The sequence below is a fragment of the Myotis myotis genome, unplaced genomic scaffold, assembly GCF_014108235.1.
Source record: "Myotis myotis isolate mMyoMyo1 unplaced genomic scaffold, mMyoMyo1.p scaffold_m19_p_17, whole genome shotgun sequence".
NCBI classification, from domain to species: Eukaryota; Metazoa; Chordata; class Mammalia; order Chiroptera; family Vespertilionidae; genus Myotis; species Myotis myotis.
The window spans coordinates 39,969,861-39,988,026 of record NW_023416321.1 but is presented as its reverse complement, the minus strand read 5'-3'; the positions used below and the strand labels follow the sequence as shown (position 1 = coordinate 39,988,026).

At 55.2% G+C, this 18,166-nt stretch overlaps 2 protein-coding genes across 3 annotated transcripts; one reads left to right on the top strand and one right to left on the bottom strand.

Annotated features, from left to right (window-relative positions):
• Positions 1–5,897, top strand: YBX2 (Y-box binding protein 2). The gene is made up of 9 exons (XM_036341385.1): positions 1–322; positions 912–975; positions 2,335–2,368; positions 3,213–3,302; positions 3,855–4,139; positions 4,316–4,419; positions 4,772–4,949; positions 5,326–5,409; positions 5,517–5,897. Exons 1-8 carry the CDS (start codon positions 46–48, stop codon positions 5,374–5,376), a joined length of 1,083 nt encoding a protein of 360 aa, XP_036197278.1. The 5' UTR covers positions 1–45; the 3' UTR covers positions 5,377–5,409; positions 5,517–5,897.
• A 433-nt stretch (positions 5,898–6,330) lies between these two features.
• Positions 6,331–12,073, bottom strand: SLC2A4 (solute carrier family 2 member 4). 2 transcript variants are annotated; one of them, XM_036341383.1, is made up of 11 exons: positions 11,814–12,073; positions 10,388–10,504; positions 10,100–10,272; positions 9,887–10,011; positions 9,656–9,771; positions 9,404–9,566; positions 9,131–9,318; positions 8,860–8,964; positions 8,660–8,761; positions 7,938–8,141; positions 6,331–7,409 (listed from the first exon to the last, which is right to left on the bottom strand). In XM_036341383.1, the coding sequence occupies exons 1-11, from the start codon at positions 11,844–11,846 to the stop codon at positions 7,206–7,208; spliced, it is 1,530 nt and encodes a 509-aa protein (XP_036197276.1). In that variant the 5' UTR covers positions 11,847–12,073; the 3' UTR covers positions 6,331–7,205. The 2 variants fall into 2 exon arrangements, with proteins under 2 accessions (XP_036197276.1, XP_036197277.1); XM_036341384.1 differs by lacking the exon at positions 10,100–10,272.
• Positions 12,074–18,166: the final 6,093 nt, after the last annotated feature.

Genomic DNA, 18,166 nt, shown 5'->3' with positions numbered 1-18,166 from the left:
GCGGAGGAGGCGGTGGTGGCGGGGGCCGGTACTGGACCCGGCGGGATGAGCGAGGCGGAGGCGGCAGCGGTGGCGTCAGCGGCCCCCGCGGCGACGGTGCCCGCGACGGCGGCAGGGGTGGTAGCTGTGGTGGTGCCGGTGCCGGCGGGGGAGCCACAGAAAGCAGGCGGCGGGGCGGGCGGCGGCGGGGTCGGAGCCGCCTCCGGCCCAGCCGCTGGGACCCCGTCGGCGCTGGGCCCCCACACTCCTGGCAACCCGGCGACGGCGGCCTCGGGGACCCCCGCGCCCTCAACCCGGAGCCAGGCGGACAAGCCGGTGCTGGGTGAGGGGGGAGGACGCGAGCCAGGGCGGTTCTAAGGGGGCGGGCGGGCTGGGCGAGGGGCATCGTGGAGCCCGGCGGGGTCTGGGAAGCCCCGGGCTCAAAGGACTGGCCGGGGTAGGGGCGGCGGACCGGAGTGGGTCCCTGGTGGGAGTCCTGCCGTGCCTTCTGGGCGGGGGTGGGGTGGGGGGCGTGGTGAGCAGGTCCAGCGAGGGCCTCGGGTGGAGAAGGAACCGCAGGGTCTGGCCACGCCCCGGGCGGAAAGCTTGGCCTAGCAGCCCTAGCTGGCGCGGGTTAGTCCCACGCAATGGCTAAGCCCGGGAAGCAGGTGCACTAGGGACTCTGACGTTAAGACTTGGTGCAGCAGGTGAGTGCACGAGTCTAGGTGCAAGGCCTGGACTGGAGGCCTCGAGGAGCCAGTCTCAGTGCTGGAAGGTGTGGAAAGCCCGCGCCTCCCTGTGGGGGCACTTCCACTTGAAGCTAAGTTAACTGAGGCCGTAGGAAGGTAGGTTAGGCTTTGGGGTGTCTCCAAACTGAGTCCGACTCCATCTCTTCCCCCACCTACTGTCCCTACGGCACCTCTGCCTGGCAGCAATCCAAGTCCTGGGCACTGTCAAGTGGTTCAACGTCCGAAATGGTTACGGATTCATCAACAGGTATCCGAGGAGCCTAGGGAGGGGGAGGAAGGGGCGTCTTCCCGGCTGGCCCGTGGGAGTGGACACCTCCCCGACCTCATCTCCGCCCCTGCCTGCCGAAGCACATGGTTGCAATGTCCAGCTGACGTTGATTGAAAGCCTTTAATCCTAACACAAATGTGGGCGAGATGAAGCTCCTCGTCTTCAAGGGCAGCGGAGGGTTAAGGATCTAGGAAGTTGGCAAACCTGCTCCGACCCTCCCAGCTTGTCTGTCTCACCTCCTGGTTTAGTTTGCCTCACCTTTGGGGCAGAATGTACCTGCTGTCTGTGCCCCGGGGCGCTGGGCCGCACTCACTTTCCTGTTTCGGGCAGCACACATAGCACTCTCATAACTCATCTTCCTTACTGGGTTGTTGGTTCATTTGAAACCCCCACCTGATGGGACTGAGGCTGGTGGGGGTTGGGGAAGGAGCCAGCCCAGCCAGAGGCTGCTGCTTTTCTTCTCTTTGGCAGCCTCACTCCGTCCCCCACCTCCCACCCCACCCCCCCACCCCCCCATGCACTGGGAGAGGCCCTAGTGGCAGATTCTGAGCAAAGCCAGGTCTCCCCCTGTGGGCCCTTCCCCAGCCTGGGCACCTTGCCCAGCCCAGCCCTCTGGGGAGGCCCTAGTTCCCTCTTAGCAGGCTGACCTTTGTGCAGATCCAAGTGCTTTACAGCTAGAATATTTGTTCTAGGGGAGGGCCCTTCTCTAATTTTGAAAACTGAGGACTCCTGGGAGATTTGAAGGAACATCTCTCCCCTCCCCGCATTGGGGTGCTAGGATAAACTGGGGTAATAGGCAAGCCGTAATAGAGAATGGCCGAATATTATCTTCTCTCTCACCCTTGGTCCCTCGGTGTGTTGAAAAGGGGCCTGACCTTGGGGTTCACCTCCTGGTTGAGGCTGAGAATGAAGTTTGGGGCTGTTGAGAGCAAGTTCTTGACACATTGTCCCCATCTCAGACTTGTTCTGCACCTCTCCTCCTGCCTGCACTCTCTGACTGTAGAAGGAAGGAGACAGGAGTGGAATTTTCCAACCACGATGGGGGGTGGGGATGAGGGGGTGTTGACAGGGACAGTTATACCCAGCCCTACCAGGTTCTAAGCGGTAGAGGGTGGAGTGCTCAGCTCCTGCAAAGTGAATTTCCTTTCCTCCTCCACCCTTTCTTCATGAAGCCCAGGTTTTCCATGGAGGGATAGGTATACTTCTCTTCATACCGCCAATCAGCCACGGAAGGCTAGGGGGTGGGCCTGCGGAGTTTAGGGATGGGCAGCTAGGGCGCCCCCGGGGGAGGTGAGCACCTCACCAAAGCCACCCCCTAACAGCCATCCTGTCCTGCAGGAATGACACCAAGGAAGATGTCTTTGTTCACCAGGTAAGAGCTAGGCTGGCTTTCTGAGGGAAGGAACCTGCCCTTTCTTGAAAGGCTGTTGTCATAATCCTGAGCAGCACAGATCATGCTCTGCAGCTTTTACCTCACAACAGCATGTCCACCAGGAAATGGTTTCCCTCCCCATCTGCATCAGGTGCCCAAATTAACTGCCATTGGTCCCACTTGTGTTGGGTTGTCCGTCAGAAACGTATGCGCTGCCCTCTGTGCCTGGCATGCGCAGTACCTACTGTGACCTGTTAACACCACAGGGATGAATCACAGGCGATGTCCGGAGGGAAAGGACACAGGCTAGTGGTTCTCAAAGTGCGGTCCCTGCACCAGCAGCATCACCTGACATCCAAATTCTCAGGCCCCACCCCAGACCTACTGAATCAGACTTGGGGGAGAGGCGGCAATCTTTTAACGAGCGCTCCAGGTGATTCTGATGCCCGCCACAGTTTGAGAACCACTGCTTTGGTGGAAAGAGCTCTCAGTGGGATCGAGGTAAGAAGCACAGTACATTTTCCCCACTTTGCAACTTAGGACTGTCTGCTTTTTGTTGCGGCTGTTTTTGTTTTGAGTTCGTGTTTCTTGCCTCCCTTTTTTAAGTCCCTGAGGGGTAAAGGAGGAGGGAGTGTGTCCTAGGGATGGTGGTAACTGCACAATTGTTCTTGAGGCCCCTAGTGTATGGCTCTTCCCCTACTAAACTCTGACTACCTTCTCCTTGCTCCACCCTCCAGCCCCAGCCCACAAGTAAAATGCTGAAAGGAGTTAAAAGCGGGTGGTGGGCCCAGCAGGGGTGAGAGAGACTAGTCCTCACCTTTCTCACGGCCTTTCCCCTAACCAGACAGCGATTAAAAGAAACAACCCCAGGAAGTTCCTGCGCAGCGTTGGAGACGGGGAGACTGTGGAGTTTGATGTCGTGGAAGGAGAGAAGGTTTGGGGGCCGTGGCGGGAGACCGAGTGGGAGGCGGCCTGGATGTCATCCCAGGGCTGCCCCCCTTCCTCTGGCGTGTTAGCCCGGACTGTGTCCGCACGCAGACTGTCATCTTTAACACTTTGGCTGCTTTAAGAGACATCCTAAAGAACATGTCCCTTTTATCACTCAGTATTTCATATCTGGGTTTCTTTGTACTTCAAGCATTTCTGTCTGTTCACACGGGGCCCTTCGCAGGCCCTCAGAGGCAGTCAGCTCTCTAGTAACATGGACAGTTGCCAGGCCTTTGCACCCACACCCCTCGCCCTCCAGGCTTAAAATCAAGAGGGTTCAGTAGCAGCTATTCCAAAAGGACAAGTTGCAGAGGTGGCCCCTCCTAGAAGGGCCCAAACGTGCCATTGCCCCCCTGAGGGAGGGTGGGCAGAAGTTAGAGGGGCTGAAGAAAGCTGGAGAGGGGATTTAGCTGGAAGAAGGGGGAGACAAATGATTCGAGCCATTTCGGGAATGTTGTGCATTTGTTGTTGGAGCAAGTTCTCCCCACCTCTTTTCCAGGGTGCAGAAGCTGCTAACGTGACTGGGCCTGGAGGGGTGCCAGTGAAGGGTAGCCGCTATGCCCCCAACCGACGTAGGTTCCGCCGATTTATCCCCCGGCCTCGCCCGGCTGCCCCACCACCCATGGTGGCAGAAGCTCCATCGGGTGGGACAGAACCGTGCATCGAAGGGGAACGAGCTGAGGACCCTGGGCAGAGGCCCAGGCGACGGCGCCCACCGCCCTTCTTCTACCGACGGCGCTTTGTGCGAGGCCCAAGGCCCCCCAACCAGCAGCAGCCTATAGAGGTGAGGGGAACTTGGGATGTGGAACCAGCTTCCCAAGTCATAGGAAAGGAGTGGAAGTTGGTGAAGAGAGAGCCAGAGTCCCCAGAGGATGGAACCCAGGGCTGGGAAGAGCTGTGGACACCTGGCTCCCAGGCAGCTGCTTTACCCCGCTCACCAGGGCCTCTCTGTGTTCCCAGGGCACCGATGGGGTAGACCCTAAAGAGACAGCCCCATTGGAGGGGGACCAACAGCAGGGAGATGAGCGGGTTCCCCCACCCAGATTCCGGCCCAGATACCGAAGGTAAGACTCACTTTCCAGGGTCCTGTCTTACCCTTCACTGTCCAGTATCGGATGGGGGTGGTGGGTGTAGGGGGATGGGAAGGGTTGGGAGGATGGGAAGGGGAAGAGCAAAGTTCTCAGACAAGCCTGAAGCTGGTGGTTTGGGGTGGGGTTGCCGGGAGCTGGATAGCGAGAGATTAATGCATAGGTGCCACGGGGAACCAACTCCAAGGGCTAAAGAAGCTGGCTCCTGGGGTGGAGACGGGGATGGGAAGCTGGCTGGCCCACCTCTCCTGGGGGAGTCCTGAGAGGGAAGGAGGCAGTCTGCACTGGGCCCCTCCATGCCCTTTAGGGCCCCCACTTTTCTCCCCAGGCCTTTCCGCCCCCGGCCACCCCAGCAGCCTACCACAGAAGGTGGGGATGGCAAGACCAAGCCCAGCCAAGGTCCCACTGATGGTTCCCGGCCTGAGCCCCAGCGCCCACGAAACCGCCCCTACTTCCAGCGGCGACGGCAGCAGCCCCCTGGACCCAGGCAGCCCACAGCCCAGGAGGTGAGGACCTTGGGCTGCCTTTCTTTCCCTTCCCCTTCCCATATCACTCTATCCTCCTATTCCCCCATCTCCTGGCCCTGCCCCCACCCCACCCCACCCCACTCCTTCCATTCAGCCTGACACCAGAGCCAGCACTGCTGGGCCCACCTCTGGCAGGCACCCCACCCACCGGGAAACCCCAGCGGAGGCAGTCCAGCCCGTGTCAGCCCCTGCAGATTCCTCTTTCAGCTCTGCTTGGTGCCACAGCACCAGCTATGGATGTGAATTTGAGGAGGAATGGGAAGGGGTTATAGGAATGGGAAGAGAAAAGATGGGAGAAGATCGAAGTTGGGGGGCCCTAACGAACAAGGTCTCAACTGACCACCCCTCTCTCTAGACCTCAGCCCCCATCAACAGTGGGGACCCCACCACCACCATCCTGGAGTGATTCCAACTCAAGGACACCCAGAACTACCATCTGGTGAGTGGCTGCGCTCGGAGAGGGCCCAGGGTGGGGAGCCAAGAGGGCGGAGACTGGGTCCTGAGAAGTTACTAGTCATGACTTGTCCATTTCTTTTTCTCTCTCAGGTATCTGCCAGGTTTTCCAACTGACCTCCACCCTACCCAGCACCCCCTCCCCCTTTCCCATATTCATGACATCAAAACACTGGCTTTTCCCCCTTTTCCATGAGACTCAGGAGGGCCAAAGCAACAGCTTTTTGCTTTTTTTTCTCTTTCCCCTACCAAGGGCTGAAGGAAGGGATCCATCCTTTTTGTTCAGAGGCATCAACTCCCTCCCCTAAATCAGGCTGAGAAGGAACCAGCCAGCTCTTACCTCCTCCTGGTTGTTTTTCTTTCCCACCCCAGTTTATTTTTTGTTTCCCCTCGACCCCCTACCTCTGAAGCCATTTTATGAACTGTCATGTGCCACCTGAGCCTCCAGTAAAAACAAAAACAGGCTTTCTTGTTGTCTTGGTCTCTGCCTCTTTTCTGTTCGGAGAATTGCTGGTAACTTGCGGGTGAAGGTGGGGAGGAGGTTGTGGGGCAGTGGGCAGGGCCTGGTCATGAATCGTTGTTCCCATGTTTCTAGCTGTGGAGCTCTGAACAAGCACTTTCATACCTGTGAGAGTCATCTGTAAAATGGGGATAATATTTCCCTTGCAGAATAAGTGTTTTGTAAAGTGCTGAGAGCGCAGTCTGACACTTCCAGCTACAACTTATTAATTTACTGTTAATTAAAGCAATGACTAGAAATATAAGTGGGGCATGAGTGACAGCATCCAGCGGATTCTTCAGCCGGGAGCTGAGGGGTGGGGCGGGATAGAGAGGAAGAGGGGAAGGGGAAGTTGTGGTCCATCCCTGTCTGAGCCCATCCTCGAGTGCCTGCACAACAGGACGCGTGTCTCATACAGTGACTTTATACACGTATCTATATATTTACATTTAATACAACAGACTTTTGGTTTCTTCTCCCTGTCCCTTCTTTTTCAAGCAAATACAAAAATATCCGAGGATTCCTCCCAGCCTAATGTTGCAGGCAACCTTTCAAATGTCTCTTTCCCTTAGTTGGTCAAAAGCCTTTGGGTTCAACACCTTCCAGAATGGGAGAGGAAGAAAGACCTGGGCCTCTGTGAGCAGAGCCCTGCGTTTAGAGGCGAGAGCTTGCTATCCCTTCCTCTCACGTATGGGCAGGTGTGCCCTCTCGCCCTGGAAGGTGAGCAAGAGGACTGAGCCTTCAGTGAGAGCAGTGAGGTTAGACCTTGGGAGGGTGCATCCTTTGCCTTGGAGGGGTCAAGACGGAGCCCTCTTCACCCAGAGTCTATGTGACAAGAATTCAGAGAGAGTGCCAGAGAGTGGGAGGAGTCCAAGGTGGTAGGAAACTGGATTTCCCTTGTCCACTCCTGCTCTGTACTTCAGTTCACCTTCCCTAAAGTCAGTCCTAGAGCCTCTCCTCCAATCCCTCCTCTCTAGCAGAGGGGCAAAGTATTCTGGAGCTGAGGCGGGTTGGGGTGAACTATGGAGGAAGGAGGAGGGGGACAAGGGGGGAGAACGGCCTGCCCTGGTGGCCACAACCTAACCACAACACATAAATAATCCAAGAAAGTCACACGAGGGAAATGAGGGGGTCTCAGACCACCCCCTCCCTCCAGCTTCCCAATTCCACCAGGCAGCAGGGGCTTCCCCCACCCTGGGAGTGCTGGGGACAAGAGGGTTAAAGTGCCACCGAGGAAAGGAGGGGGTCAGAGAGGACTGGCTCTCCCACCCCTGCCTGGTCCCTCAGTCATTCTCATCGGGCCCTAAGTACTCAAGTTCCGTGCTGGGCTTCACCTCCTGCTCTAAAAGAGAGGGTGTCCGATGGAAGGCAGCTGAGATCTGGTCAAACGTCCGGCCTCGGGTTTCAGGCACTTTTAAGAAGGTGAAGATGAAGAAGCCGAGCAGGAGGACCGCAAATAGAAGGAAGACGTAAGGACCCATAGCATCCTGGGACAGGCGGAGAAAGAGGTGTTGACAGAGAGGAGGGGGGGGAGGGGCCGTCTCAGGCAAGCTAGGAACTAAAGTCTCTCCTAGGGAGCAGGGATACTGCAGGTAGCAGGTGGCTCCTTTGCAGGGTAATGGAAATAGCCAGGAATGAGAATTTAGTGAAAAAAGGATCCTCTGAACCCCAACTCTCCTATAGTTTTTCACCCTCTTACCATCCTGAGTTACTGTACTGAGATTGGATTCCCAGACATTCACAGTATTAACAATGAAGTTTATAATTTTATTCCTAGTCTAAATAAGTTATGCCATAGTTGGTTTTGAAGACACCTCTATTGCTATGCAATCTAGTTCAGCTCCCTTCTTTCCTTTGATGCAGGTGGGGCAGGTGTCTTCAGGGTCCACCAAAGTGATCTTCAAGCCCAGTAGTCTGTGAGCTGAGGGAGTGCCTGACTGGGAAGTGAATGGGCTGAGAGTCCCCGCCCCCCCTCTGGCCTATGGTGGGAGATTGGATGGGAGTGGGCCACCTACCGCAACATACTGGAAACCCATGCCAATGAGGAAGTTGCACGTCCAGTTGGAGAAACCAGCCAAAGCCATGGCTGCTGGGCGAGGTCCCTGGCTGAAGAGCTCGGCCACAATGAACCAGGGGATGGGGCCAGGGCCAATCTCAAAGAATGCCACAAAGCCGAAGATGGCCACGATGGAGACATAGCTCATAGCTGGAACGCGCTCCTGGGGACCAGGCAGGGAGGGTGGGACTTCAGGTCAGGTCTTTCTGCATCTTCCTTTGCCCTCAACCCAGAGAACTAAAATCAACTCCTCCCAGCAGCTCGTGGGGGACGGGGGTCTGCCACCCTAGGTTAAAGCAGACCCCTGAGCATCTCTAAACACTGACATTCAGCTGGTTTCCCTAGGCCAATTCAAGGCCGAGGGAATGGTACGGACTCTCGGCTATTAAGCTGATCAATTCCCCTTGGTTCTAAAGCTGGGTCCTTAGGAATTACTGTTCCCACGGCCGGTTGGACAGCGGCTCTCCCTCCTGGCTGCCAGAACTGTGCTACAGCTCCCTCCCATCGTGGGAGGAAGTGCAACCTGGGCCTCTAGGGAGCACAGACCATGATCCCAGCACACAGGCCAGCTCCAGGATCAAAAGCACATGTGTTGAGGAGTGGCCCTGGCTGGACACAGCCTCTTGGAGCAGTCCCCGTGGGTTTGGGCCACTGGTCCCCTTCCTACTCCCCAGGCCTCACCAGCAGAAGCAGAGCCACAGTCATCAAGATGGCGCAGCCACACATTCCTGCCAGGCCTAGAAGATGGAGAGTCCGGCGCCCAGCCCGCTCCACCAAGAGCACCTGCAGGGAGAGTCAGGGCCTTCAGAATGGGAAGTGGATGGAGACAACCAAGGGGTGCGAAGCCAATAGTGGTGGCCACCCCAGAGGCCCGCAGTTACCGAGATCAAGGTGAAGACTGTGTTGACCACTCCAGCTCCTATGGTGGCGTATGCCGGTTGCCCTACCCCCGCCGTCTCAAAAATGCTGGTTGAATAGTAGAAAACCTAGACGTGGGGGAGGAAAAGAGGGGATGGGAGGGATGTTCCTTCCTTCCCTGCGGCCCACCAGCCTGGACTGACCCCGAGTTTTAAGGAAGGGGGCTTGTTCCCTCTCCCCTCCTCTCCGGCTGCTCCCTGACCCTGCCCTTCCTGGAGGCTGCTGCATACATACGGCATTGATGCCGGAAAGCTGCTGGCTCAGCTGCAGCACAATTGCAATGATTAGGGGCTGCCGGTGGGTTCGGCTGCCCAGGAGCTGCAGCAGGGACAGTGGCTGCTCGCGCTCCAGCTTCCGCTTCTCCTCCTTCAGCTCAGCCAGTGCTCCAGACACATCGGCCCAGCCTGTCAGGCGCTTCAGACCTGGAGGCGAGGAGGGTCAGGACTGAGAGGACAGGGAGAGGCTCACGGGTGGGAATAGGCACTAGCAAGTGGGGTGGAGGCTCACTCCTTTTGGCGGGCCCCTCCAGGTTCCGGATGATGTAGAGGTAGCGGGGGCTTTCTGGGCAGAAGGGCAGCAGGACCAGCTGCAGAAGGGCAGGCAGCACTGTGATGCCCAGGAGTAGTGGCCACAGTGTTGCAGTGCCCAGCATGGACTCCAAGCCCAGCACCTGTGGGAGGTTGGCAGATCATTCAGCCTGTGGCCCCAAGCCCCACCCCAGACCTCTCCCCACCCCCATGTGAGGGCAGGCCCAATCACCTGGGCAATCAGAATGCCAATGACGATAGCCAGTTGGTTGAGTGTCCCCAAGGCGCCCCGCAGGTGAGTGGGAGCGATCTCCCCCACATACATGGGCACCAACCCCGATGTGAGCCCTGGGCAGAGTGAAGAAGAGGGGGCTGAGGCAGCTGGCTGCCTACTCCTTCCCACCAAACCCGGGGATAGTAAAGGAGAGCAGGGCACTGGGCAGGGCCATGTGCCCTTGGGTACCTGAGTAGGCACCAATGAGGAACCGTCCAAGGATGAGCATCTCATAGGAGGCAGCAGCGTTGGCCAGGCCCATGAGGGCGCCCCCCAGCACTGCCAGGGCGTTGTTGACCAGCATTGCCCTCTTCCTGGCAGGCAGAGAGTGGGCTGTGAGAGTTAGGGTGCCTGTACACCAGACCCCTTCCTGTTCCCTACCCTTGTCCTTTAGCCCCGTACCTTCCCAGCCACTGAGAGATGACGCCAAGGAGAAAGGAGGAGACCATGCCGCCCACAGAAAAGATGGCCACGGAGAGAGCCCAGAGGGTGGTGAGGGTGCTTGGGGGGATGGAGCCAGGTCCCCCAGGCCCCTGCCTCCCCAGCCATGTCTCATTGTAGCTCTGTTCAATCACCTGGGGAGACAGCAGAGGAGTGAGTTCCTGCAGACCCTTCCCTCTCTGCTCATCCCTGCGGTCCCCTGCCTTCCTTGTTTGGGCACCCCCGCTCTGCCGGCCACTGGAGCCTCACCTTCTGTGGGGCATTGATGACCCCAATGTTGTAGCCAAACTGCAAGGAGCCAAGCACAGCAGAGAACACGGCGAGGACCAGGGTCCCGGTGACGCGCTGCTGAGGAGGTTCTCCTTCCTGCGCAGGCAGAGTGGAGAGGAGACATGTCACCCGGAAACATGGTTTCATTCCTTCTTCCAGCGGCCTGGGCCTGCGCCCAGCCAGAGCCTATGCTACTGGGCTCCATCCAGCACGCTGGGTGAGGGAAACTGGGCCATATTAGGACTTTCGGGAAGACCTCAGCATAAACAGGGGCAGGAAGAACCCCACAGGAACCAGGGCGTGGAGGAGACACTGGGTGTTTGCGTCCAGCCAGCAGAGCAATGTTTGAGGACCTAGGTCTCACCATTCCTGTGACCTTGGGACAGGTTTGGCCTTGAGAGACCTGAGCTCAGGTTGATGTGACCTTGGACAAGTCACTTCCCCCCTGAACATAGCTTTCCTCTGGGGGAGGGGGAAAGGGGGCTGGGCTGTGGCTTGCTTTGCCTACAATGAACGTGTGAAAATCAAAATCAAATGTTAACGGCATCCTGGACAGCGCTGGTTTTGTAAACGGACATTTATAAATGTGCATTTCCATCGGCCCCTCCGTCCTCTTCCCTCCCCGCTGGGGGTTCTCTCGGCGGCTCCGGGAGGCCCCCAACAGGCTCCAGAAGAGTGATTCCAGAAAGGACATCGCGGTCACTGCTCCCTGCCCATGGCCCTGGTGGTGGCCTTCTCTACGTTCGCCCGCCTCCCTCCCCCTAAGCCCCGTCGAAGGGCAGGGGGCCATGCCGAGCTTTCGCGTGGAAGAGCCGTGCCCAGGGGATGGGGCGGGAAAGTGGCGTGAGGGGCGGTGGCGGTCGCTCACTGGCGGCACAGACTGTCTCCGAGCAGAAACCTGAGCTGGGGGGGGGGGGGGGTGCCCCTCCTCTCTGCCCCTCCGCCAGCCCCGGGGCCCAGGGAAAGTTCAGCGTTCTGGAGAACCACCAGGAGTGGGGGCGGGGGCCAGCACGGGGCCTCGGGCCCCGAAACACTTCCCAGGAGCCGGGACGAAGCTCCTGGAATTCAAGGCCCGCCCGGATCTGCTTTCTCAAGCTGGATCGAGGGCAGAGTGTCCCCGATTCTGGCGCAATTCGCCGAGCGCTGGAGAAGGGGCAGCCCTGGCCTCACACAGTCCGGCGTGGCCCGTGGCCCGTGGCCCTGAACAGCCCCCCAGGCTCCCTCAGCTCCGGGAGGGACTGGAATCCGACTGTCACGGGTTGTCCTGTCCGGAGTATAAATAGCCAGGCTGCCACCCCCACCCCTGCGCCTGCGCGGGGACCGCCCCTCCGCCGACCCCGGCAGCGACCCCCGCCCGGGAGAAGCGGGGCCCGGCCCCGTCCCACCACTCCATGCCGAACCCTACTTCCGAGCCGATCTGTTGGAAGCCCGACGGCATCTTGTCTTAGGAGCTGGAGGCAGGCAAAGGAGCTGCAGCAGTTAACGAGACGGAGGCGACTGGGGGTCTTCGGCCCAGCCTGGCGGGCGGAGGGCGCGGGGGCGACGGGGGTCCCGGGTGAAGTGCGGAGGGGTGCCCAGCGGGACCCACCGCCGCAAGCCAGGGAGCTCGAGAGCCGCCGGGCTCCGGGGATCTGGCAGGACCGGGCTCGAGGGAAAAGACCCGAGGAGCGCCCCCACCTCGCCAAGGGCCACGCCCTTCACGACACCCATTGGCCAGGGTCCCGCACACCCCGGGAGGCCACGCCCCTAAGCGAAAGGTTTAAGAGCTTGGCACCTGCTAGCGGATTGTCAGCCAGGCCACACCCCACAGCGTGCCGGCAGGACACGCCCCTCGGATTCCCTCCAGGTTGGAGGAGGCCCCGCCCCCTCGCGTGAAGACTCCTCCCACCAGCCGAGGTCTGGGGGCTGGAGAGGCGACTGGAAAGTCTGGCGCCGAAAGTTGGGACCGCGGGTTCGAGTGGAGGGAATGGGCCAGGTATCCTCGCCCGGGAGTGCACTCGGGCGGCCGGAGAGCGTGCGAGCCCGCGCGCGGTGCCTGAGAAGCGGTGGCCTAAAGTAACCCACAGCGATTATTTTTAGCTCCCACGTTGGGAGAAGCCAAATGTCAAGTCCCGGGTGTCCCGGCTTGTCCTGGGCTGGGGAGGGCAGGGAGATGGAGCCTTAAAGGGTCCGCGACATGTTTCCCACGCGGGGGTGGCCATGGAGGACGGGGAATTCCGTTCCGAGCGTGTCGGGGGGTCCTTTCCATGCGTCCCTGCTCCCGGCACAGCCCATCTGGCCCTTTCCCTGCCCCCGGTCCCCACGTCGGTTCCTGGAAGCAGCCCGAGGGACAGGTGGTCACAGCAACCACGCCACGCTGAGGTCCCTGCGCCCCCACGCATGTGCTGGTCGCGTGGGCAACTTGGACACTCTCTCTGGAGGCCGTTCCTGGTTTGAATCCCCAGCTCGCTCCGGCCCCGCGGGGAGGTCGCGACCTAGAGGAGGCGCGGACTGAGAAAAGCGGACCAAGGGGTGAATACCGAACGCACGCGGCTCGGGAAACCGGGCTCAGGCGCGCGGGGCAGCAGTGCCACCTGGAGGGAGAGCGGGGACGCGCTTGCGGATCGGGCCGGCGTAGCCTCCCGCCCGTTGTCCCAGGCCCTGCTGCCTTTCTAGGGCTTCTGCTGTGTCCAGCGCAGGCCTCTTTCTGGAACTCCAGCTCCGAATGTTCAGCTACTGCCTGAACGGAGTCCAAACCTGCTCCTCCTACCTTTCTGATCCCTCTGAGTGGTCTCAATAGCAACCCTGTCACTCCTACCAGAACCTTGGAAATCTCTAGCCCGTTTGGCTCAGTGGATAGAGCATCGGCCTGCGAACTGAAGGGTCCTGGGTTCTATTTCGAGGAAGGGCACATACCTCGCTGGCAGGCTCCTGGCCCTGGTGTGAGGCATGTGGGAGGCAACCAATCCATGTGTCTCTCTCACATCGTGTTTCTCCCTTCCACTCTCTCTAAAGATGAATGAAAAACAAATTATCCTCGGGTGAGGATTTAAAAAAAGAATCTCGGAAGTCATATTTAACTTCCTCTCTCCTGCAGCTCCCTTTATCCAGTTACCAACATTGGTGTCTGGACCTTCGAAACTCACAACCATCTGATTTTCTTCACCTGTTCTGCTGCCAGTTTGGTCCAGACCACCATCACCCTGCCTGTTACCCCTGATTCTCCTTTTCCCTTACACGGAGCGTAGGGTGTAATACAAAAAAGTTCAACCTCATCACTCCAGCCTCAAAAGTCGCTGGCTCTTGGTTGCCCCCACTCTCAAGTTCAAAACCCTTTTTAGAGTAAACAAAACACCCTGTCTCTCCTCTCCTGTCTCTTCCTCACTTTCTATCTTCTCCACTCTATACCTAACTACTTCCTGTGCCCAGAACACACGGTGCTTTGTCATTCCTTGGTGTCTTTGTCATACTAATAACCCCTCAGTCTGGAATACCACAGGACTCCTTTCATCCTTCAGAAAAAAGGCTCACCCCCTCTGTGAAACCTTCCTTGGCTTTCCTCCAAAGTCATGTGTCCCCAAGAGTATATTGTTATCACTTCTTCCCTGTACTGTAACCTTGAGGACAGAAAGTCACCTTGTTTACCTGTGTCCCCAGCACCCAGGCTAGGAGTGGGCACTCAATAAATGTGTTGAATGAATGAAATGAGGGTCTGCTCCCCGTGGCCATGTTGGGGAGCAATCACAAAGGAGAGAACCATTTGGTAAACGGCTTCCCCCTCTCACTGAAGGGGAGTAGATGAAGAACTAAGGTCTGAACATTAAGAACCAGTTATTTATGAGCAGAAAGGAGAAGAAGCAATAGATGGCAGCGGAGAAGACTGATCTGGACGGTGAAAGGAGAACCAGGGACGAGAAGGTCAGGGAGACCAGAAAAGCAGAGAAAGGTGCCAAGAAGAAAGAAGGAAATGGGCAGGAAGCACAGGCTGGGGGCAGATGAGAAGTCCGTGTAGGTGAAGTGCAGGGCTGGGGCCCATGCCTGGGGTCTGTGCTGCCACTCCTGCAAAGGCACATTCCTGCTCGCCTTCAGATGCCTTGTTTCTGATGCTTCTCAGGGACCAGTCTAGGGATCTAAATCCCAGGAAAAGCAGGATTAAGGGAAGCAAATCAGATCTAGATATAAAAAATGTGGCGAAGTGATGGGGAAGTAGAAGAGGAGACAAAAAAAAAAAAAAAAAGAAATAAGGAGCCCCGGTCAGGGTGTGCACAGAAGGAACCAATTGCTCTTTCTTTCTTTCTTTCTTTCTTTCTTTCTTTCTTTTTTTCTTTTTTTCTTTTTTTCTCTCTCTCTCTCTCTCTCTCTCTCTCTCTCTCTCTCTCTCTCTCTCCCTCCTTCCCTCCCTCCCTCTCTCTCTTTCTCTCAACAATAAAAACATATCTGCAGTAAGGATTTACAAAAAAAGAAATGAGAGAGTGGGGAGAGAAAAAGAAAAAATGCCATGGAAAATGGGGGGAAAGATGTTGACTGATAGAAGATTAAAAATGAAGGAGAGCCCTAGCTGGTTTGGCTCAATGGATAGAGCATCGGCCTGCGGACTGAAGGGTCCCAGGTTCGATTCCAGTCAAGGGCACATGCCCGGGTTGCAGGCTCAATCCCCAGGGGGGTGTGCAGGAGGCAGCCGATCAGTGATTCTCTCTCATCGTTGATGTTTCAATCTCCCACTTCTCCTTTCCTCTCTCTGAAATCAATAAAAATTAAAAAAAAATAAAATGAAGGAGAGAGCCTGTTTTGCCTGGCTCTGGTTGAGCATCAACCTATGAACCAGGAGGCCATGGTTCCAATTCTGGTCAGGGCACATCCCCTGTAGGGGGCATGCAGGGGACAGCCAATCAATGATTCTCTCATCATTGATATTTCTTTAAAAAAATATATTTTTATTGATTTCAGAGAGAGGAAGAAAGTGGGAGAGAGAGATACAAACATCAATGATTCGCTCATCATTGATCAGTTGCCTCCTGCATGTGCCCTGACCTGGAATCAAACTGTGACCTCCTGGTTCATGGGTCGATGCTCAACCACTGAACAACACTGGCCAGGGGCCTGGCTATCATTGATGTTTGTATCTCTTTCCCTCTCCCTTCCTCCCTGTATATATTTTTTAAAAAATAGGAAAGAAAATAAAGGAGAGAGACTTATGAAACAGTGGGAACTTTGAATTGGAGCTCTGCATGTGTGTGTGTGTGTGTGTGTGTTGATTTCGCATAGTAATCCTGAGCCCATGTGATTTCAGAACCAATTGCAGCCCTTCCTAAACTCTGCCCTATATCATGGGGAGCTAAATCCTGCAGGCTTTTGTTTTCCAAGCTCCTGTGTTCCCTGCTTTCTGGCTGAGTTCAGCCCGTGGCAGTAGGAGATTGGTGGGCTAGAGAAAGCCAGCGTATTCCTTCACACAACACCCGCACCCCGCCTCCAGCTCCTACTCTAACAGGGCCTCTTTGCTTCTCGCTTCTGGAGGGAACTTGACTTCTGAGCTCCAGCAATGCTATCTCCTTTTGTCCTTTCACTGCAGCTGTCTATGTACTAGGGTCTCAGATGTGGAGGACTGAATGAATAACACAGTTTTTGGTCCGTTGTTTTCATTGATCTATGCTTTATTTTTATGTTGAAAACTATTCTCTTTTAGTTACATATCCATTTCTCGTTTGTTCTCCTTCCAAAGGCAACCATTCTAAATGCCTTTCATGCTCATTTTTTACTTGTGGTCCTGCAAGATATGAATTGTTTTGTGTGCAAACATTTTAAATTAATATAAATAGCATCTTGTTATATCTTTCATTCTGGTCTTCTTTTCAGTAAGCACTGTTTTAAAAACTCATGTTCTGTGATTATTAAAATTGTTATCGGTCACAGCACATGTTATCATCCCACTGAGGAGCCCCATGTCACTTCTAGTTCCCAGCTGAACAAACAATGTGCCGATGAACGTTTTCATACGAGGGTCATCATGAACTTCTGCGAGCGCTTCTTTGGAAGATCTATCTCTCCTCCGCCGATGTCTAGGTCTTTATTTATATCTAGCTCCACAGTGGAACTGCTGAGTCACAGGGTATACTTATACCTAATATGACTAAGAGCTTGCTGTTAAGAATGACTGGCCCCGGCTCAGCTCCCATCAGCAGTGTGGAAGGCTTTCGCTACCACCACACCCTCTCAGTCACTGCCACCCAAAGGCTGCATAGTTAAGAGTATGGACTCTGGGGCCCAAATGGCCTGCATTTGAGGCCCAGCTCTGGTACTTGCTAACATTGTGCCCTTGGGAAAGTTACCTAAGCTCTTTGTGCCTTATTTACCTCATCTGTAAAATGAGAAGGGAGATAATAATAGTGTCTACATCTTAGAGTTTTAATGAAGGTGAATAATGTGATACTCATATAATGCTTAGAATAGATTGAACTGAGTAAGGTTTTTTGTTTCTTTTTAAAATAATTATTATTTGAGAGAGAGAGAGAGAGAGAGAGAAACATCGATGTGTTGTCCCACTTAGTCATGCACTCACTGATTGACTCTTGTATGTGAACTGACCAGAGATCAAAGCCAAAACCTTGGTGTATTGGGACGACGCTCTAACCAATTGAGCTACCTGGCCAGGGCTCTGTTTCTGTTCTGTGTGTGTGTGTGTGTGTGTGTGTGTGTGTGTGTGTGTGTGTGTTTGTGTTTAATTCTCACCTGAGGATATGCTTTATTGATTTTATTTTTTAAAATTCTTTATTGTTTAAAGAATTACATATGTCTCCTTTTTCCCCCAGTGACCTCTCCCCGGCCACTCTCACCCACTATTTTTAAAATATATATATATTTCAGAGAGGAAGGGAGAGAGAGAGAGAGAGAGAGAGAGAAATAGAAACATCAATGATGAGAGAGAATCATTGATTGGCTGCCTCCTGCATGCCCCACACTGGGGATTGAGTCCATAATTGAGGCATGTGCCCCGACCGGGAATAGAACCGTGACCTCCTGGTTCATAGGATGATGCTCAACACTGAGCCATGCCGGCGGGTTGCTTATTGATTTTAGAGAGAAGGGAAAGGGAGCGGGGAGAGAGAGAACATCAATCAGCCAACCTCTGAACAGGCCTGAACCAGGAATTGAACCCACACAAGTTTTGGTATATGAGATCACACTCCAACCAGCTGAGCCACACCGGCCAGGGCTGTTTCTGTTATTTTTTTTTTCTTTTTTTTTTTTTTCCCCCCCACCCTTGACAGTCCCCTAGCCTCTGTTTCTGTTATTTTTGTTTGTTTGTTTGTTTGTTTGTTTGTTTTTAAACAGCTTTATTGAGACATAATTGCCAAAAATAAAGTACACATATTTAAAGTGTATAGTTTAACTTTTGATATTTGTATATACCCATGAAACTGTCCAAATAATCAAGATAATAGCCCTAGTTGGTTTTGCTCAGTGGATAGAGTGTTGGCCTGGGGACTGAAGGGTCCCGGGTTCAATTCTGGTAGGGAGCACATGCCATGGTTGCAGGCTCAATCCCCAGCGGGGGGCCTGCAGGAGGCAGCCAATCAGTGGGTCTCTCTCTTCATTGATGTTTCTATCTCTCTCCCTCTTCCTTCCTCTCTGAAATCAATTTTTAAAAAAATAATAAACATTTCCATTATCCCCCAAAGTTTCCTTGTACCTCTTTGTAATTCTTCCCTTCAGCCCTTCCCCTATCCCCTAGGTAACCACTAATCTGCTTTCTGTTATTATAGACTAGTTTGCATTTTCTAG

Excerpts from the sequence above, each read along its gene's own strand:
- YBX2 (XM_036341385.1), top strand. The coding sequence starts at position 46 with ATGAGCGAGGCGGAGGCGGCAGCGGTGGCGTCAGCGGCCCCCGCGGCG. Across the intron at positions 323-911 it reads GGCGGACAAGCCGGTGCTGG|CAATCCAAGTCCTGGGCACT; the intron begins GTGAGGGGGGAG and ends TCTGCCTGGCAG. Across the intron at positions 4,420-4,771 it reads TTCCGGCCCAGATACCGAAG|GCCTTTCCGCCCCCGGCCAC; the intron begins GTAAGACTCACT and ends TTTTCTCCCCAG.
- SLC2A4 (XM_036341383.1), bottom strand. The coding sequence starts at position 11,846 with ATGCCGTCGGGCTTCCAACAGATCGGCTCGGAA. Across the intron at positions 10,012-10,099 it reads ATCTCTCAGTGGCTGGGAAG|GAAGAGGGCAATGCTGGTCA; the intron begins GTACGGGGCTAA and ends TCTGCCTGCCAG. Across the intron at positions 9,772-9,886 it reads CCTCATTGGTGCCTACTCAG|GGCTCACATCGGGGTTGGTG; the intron begins GTACCCAAGGGC and ends CACTCTGCCCAG.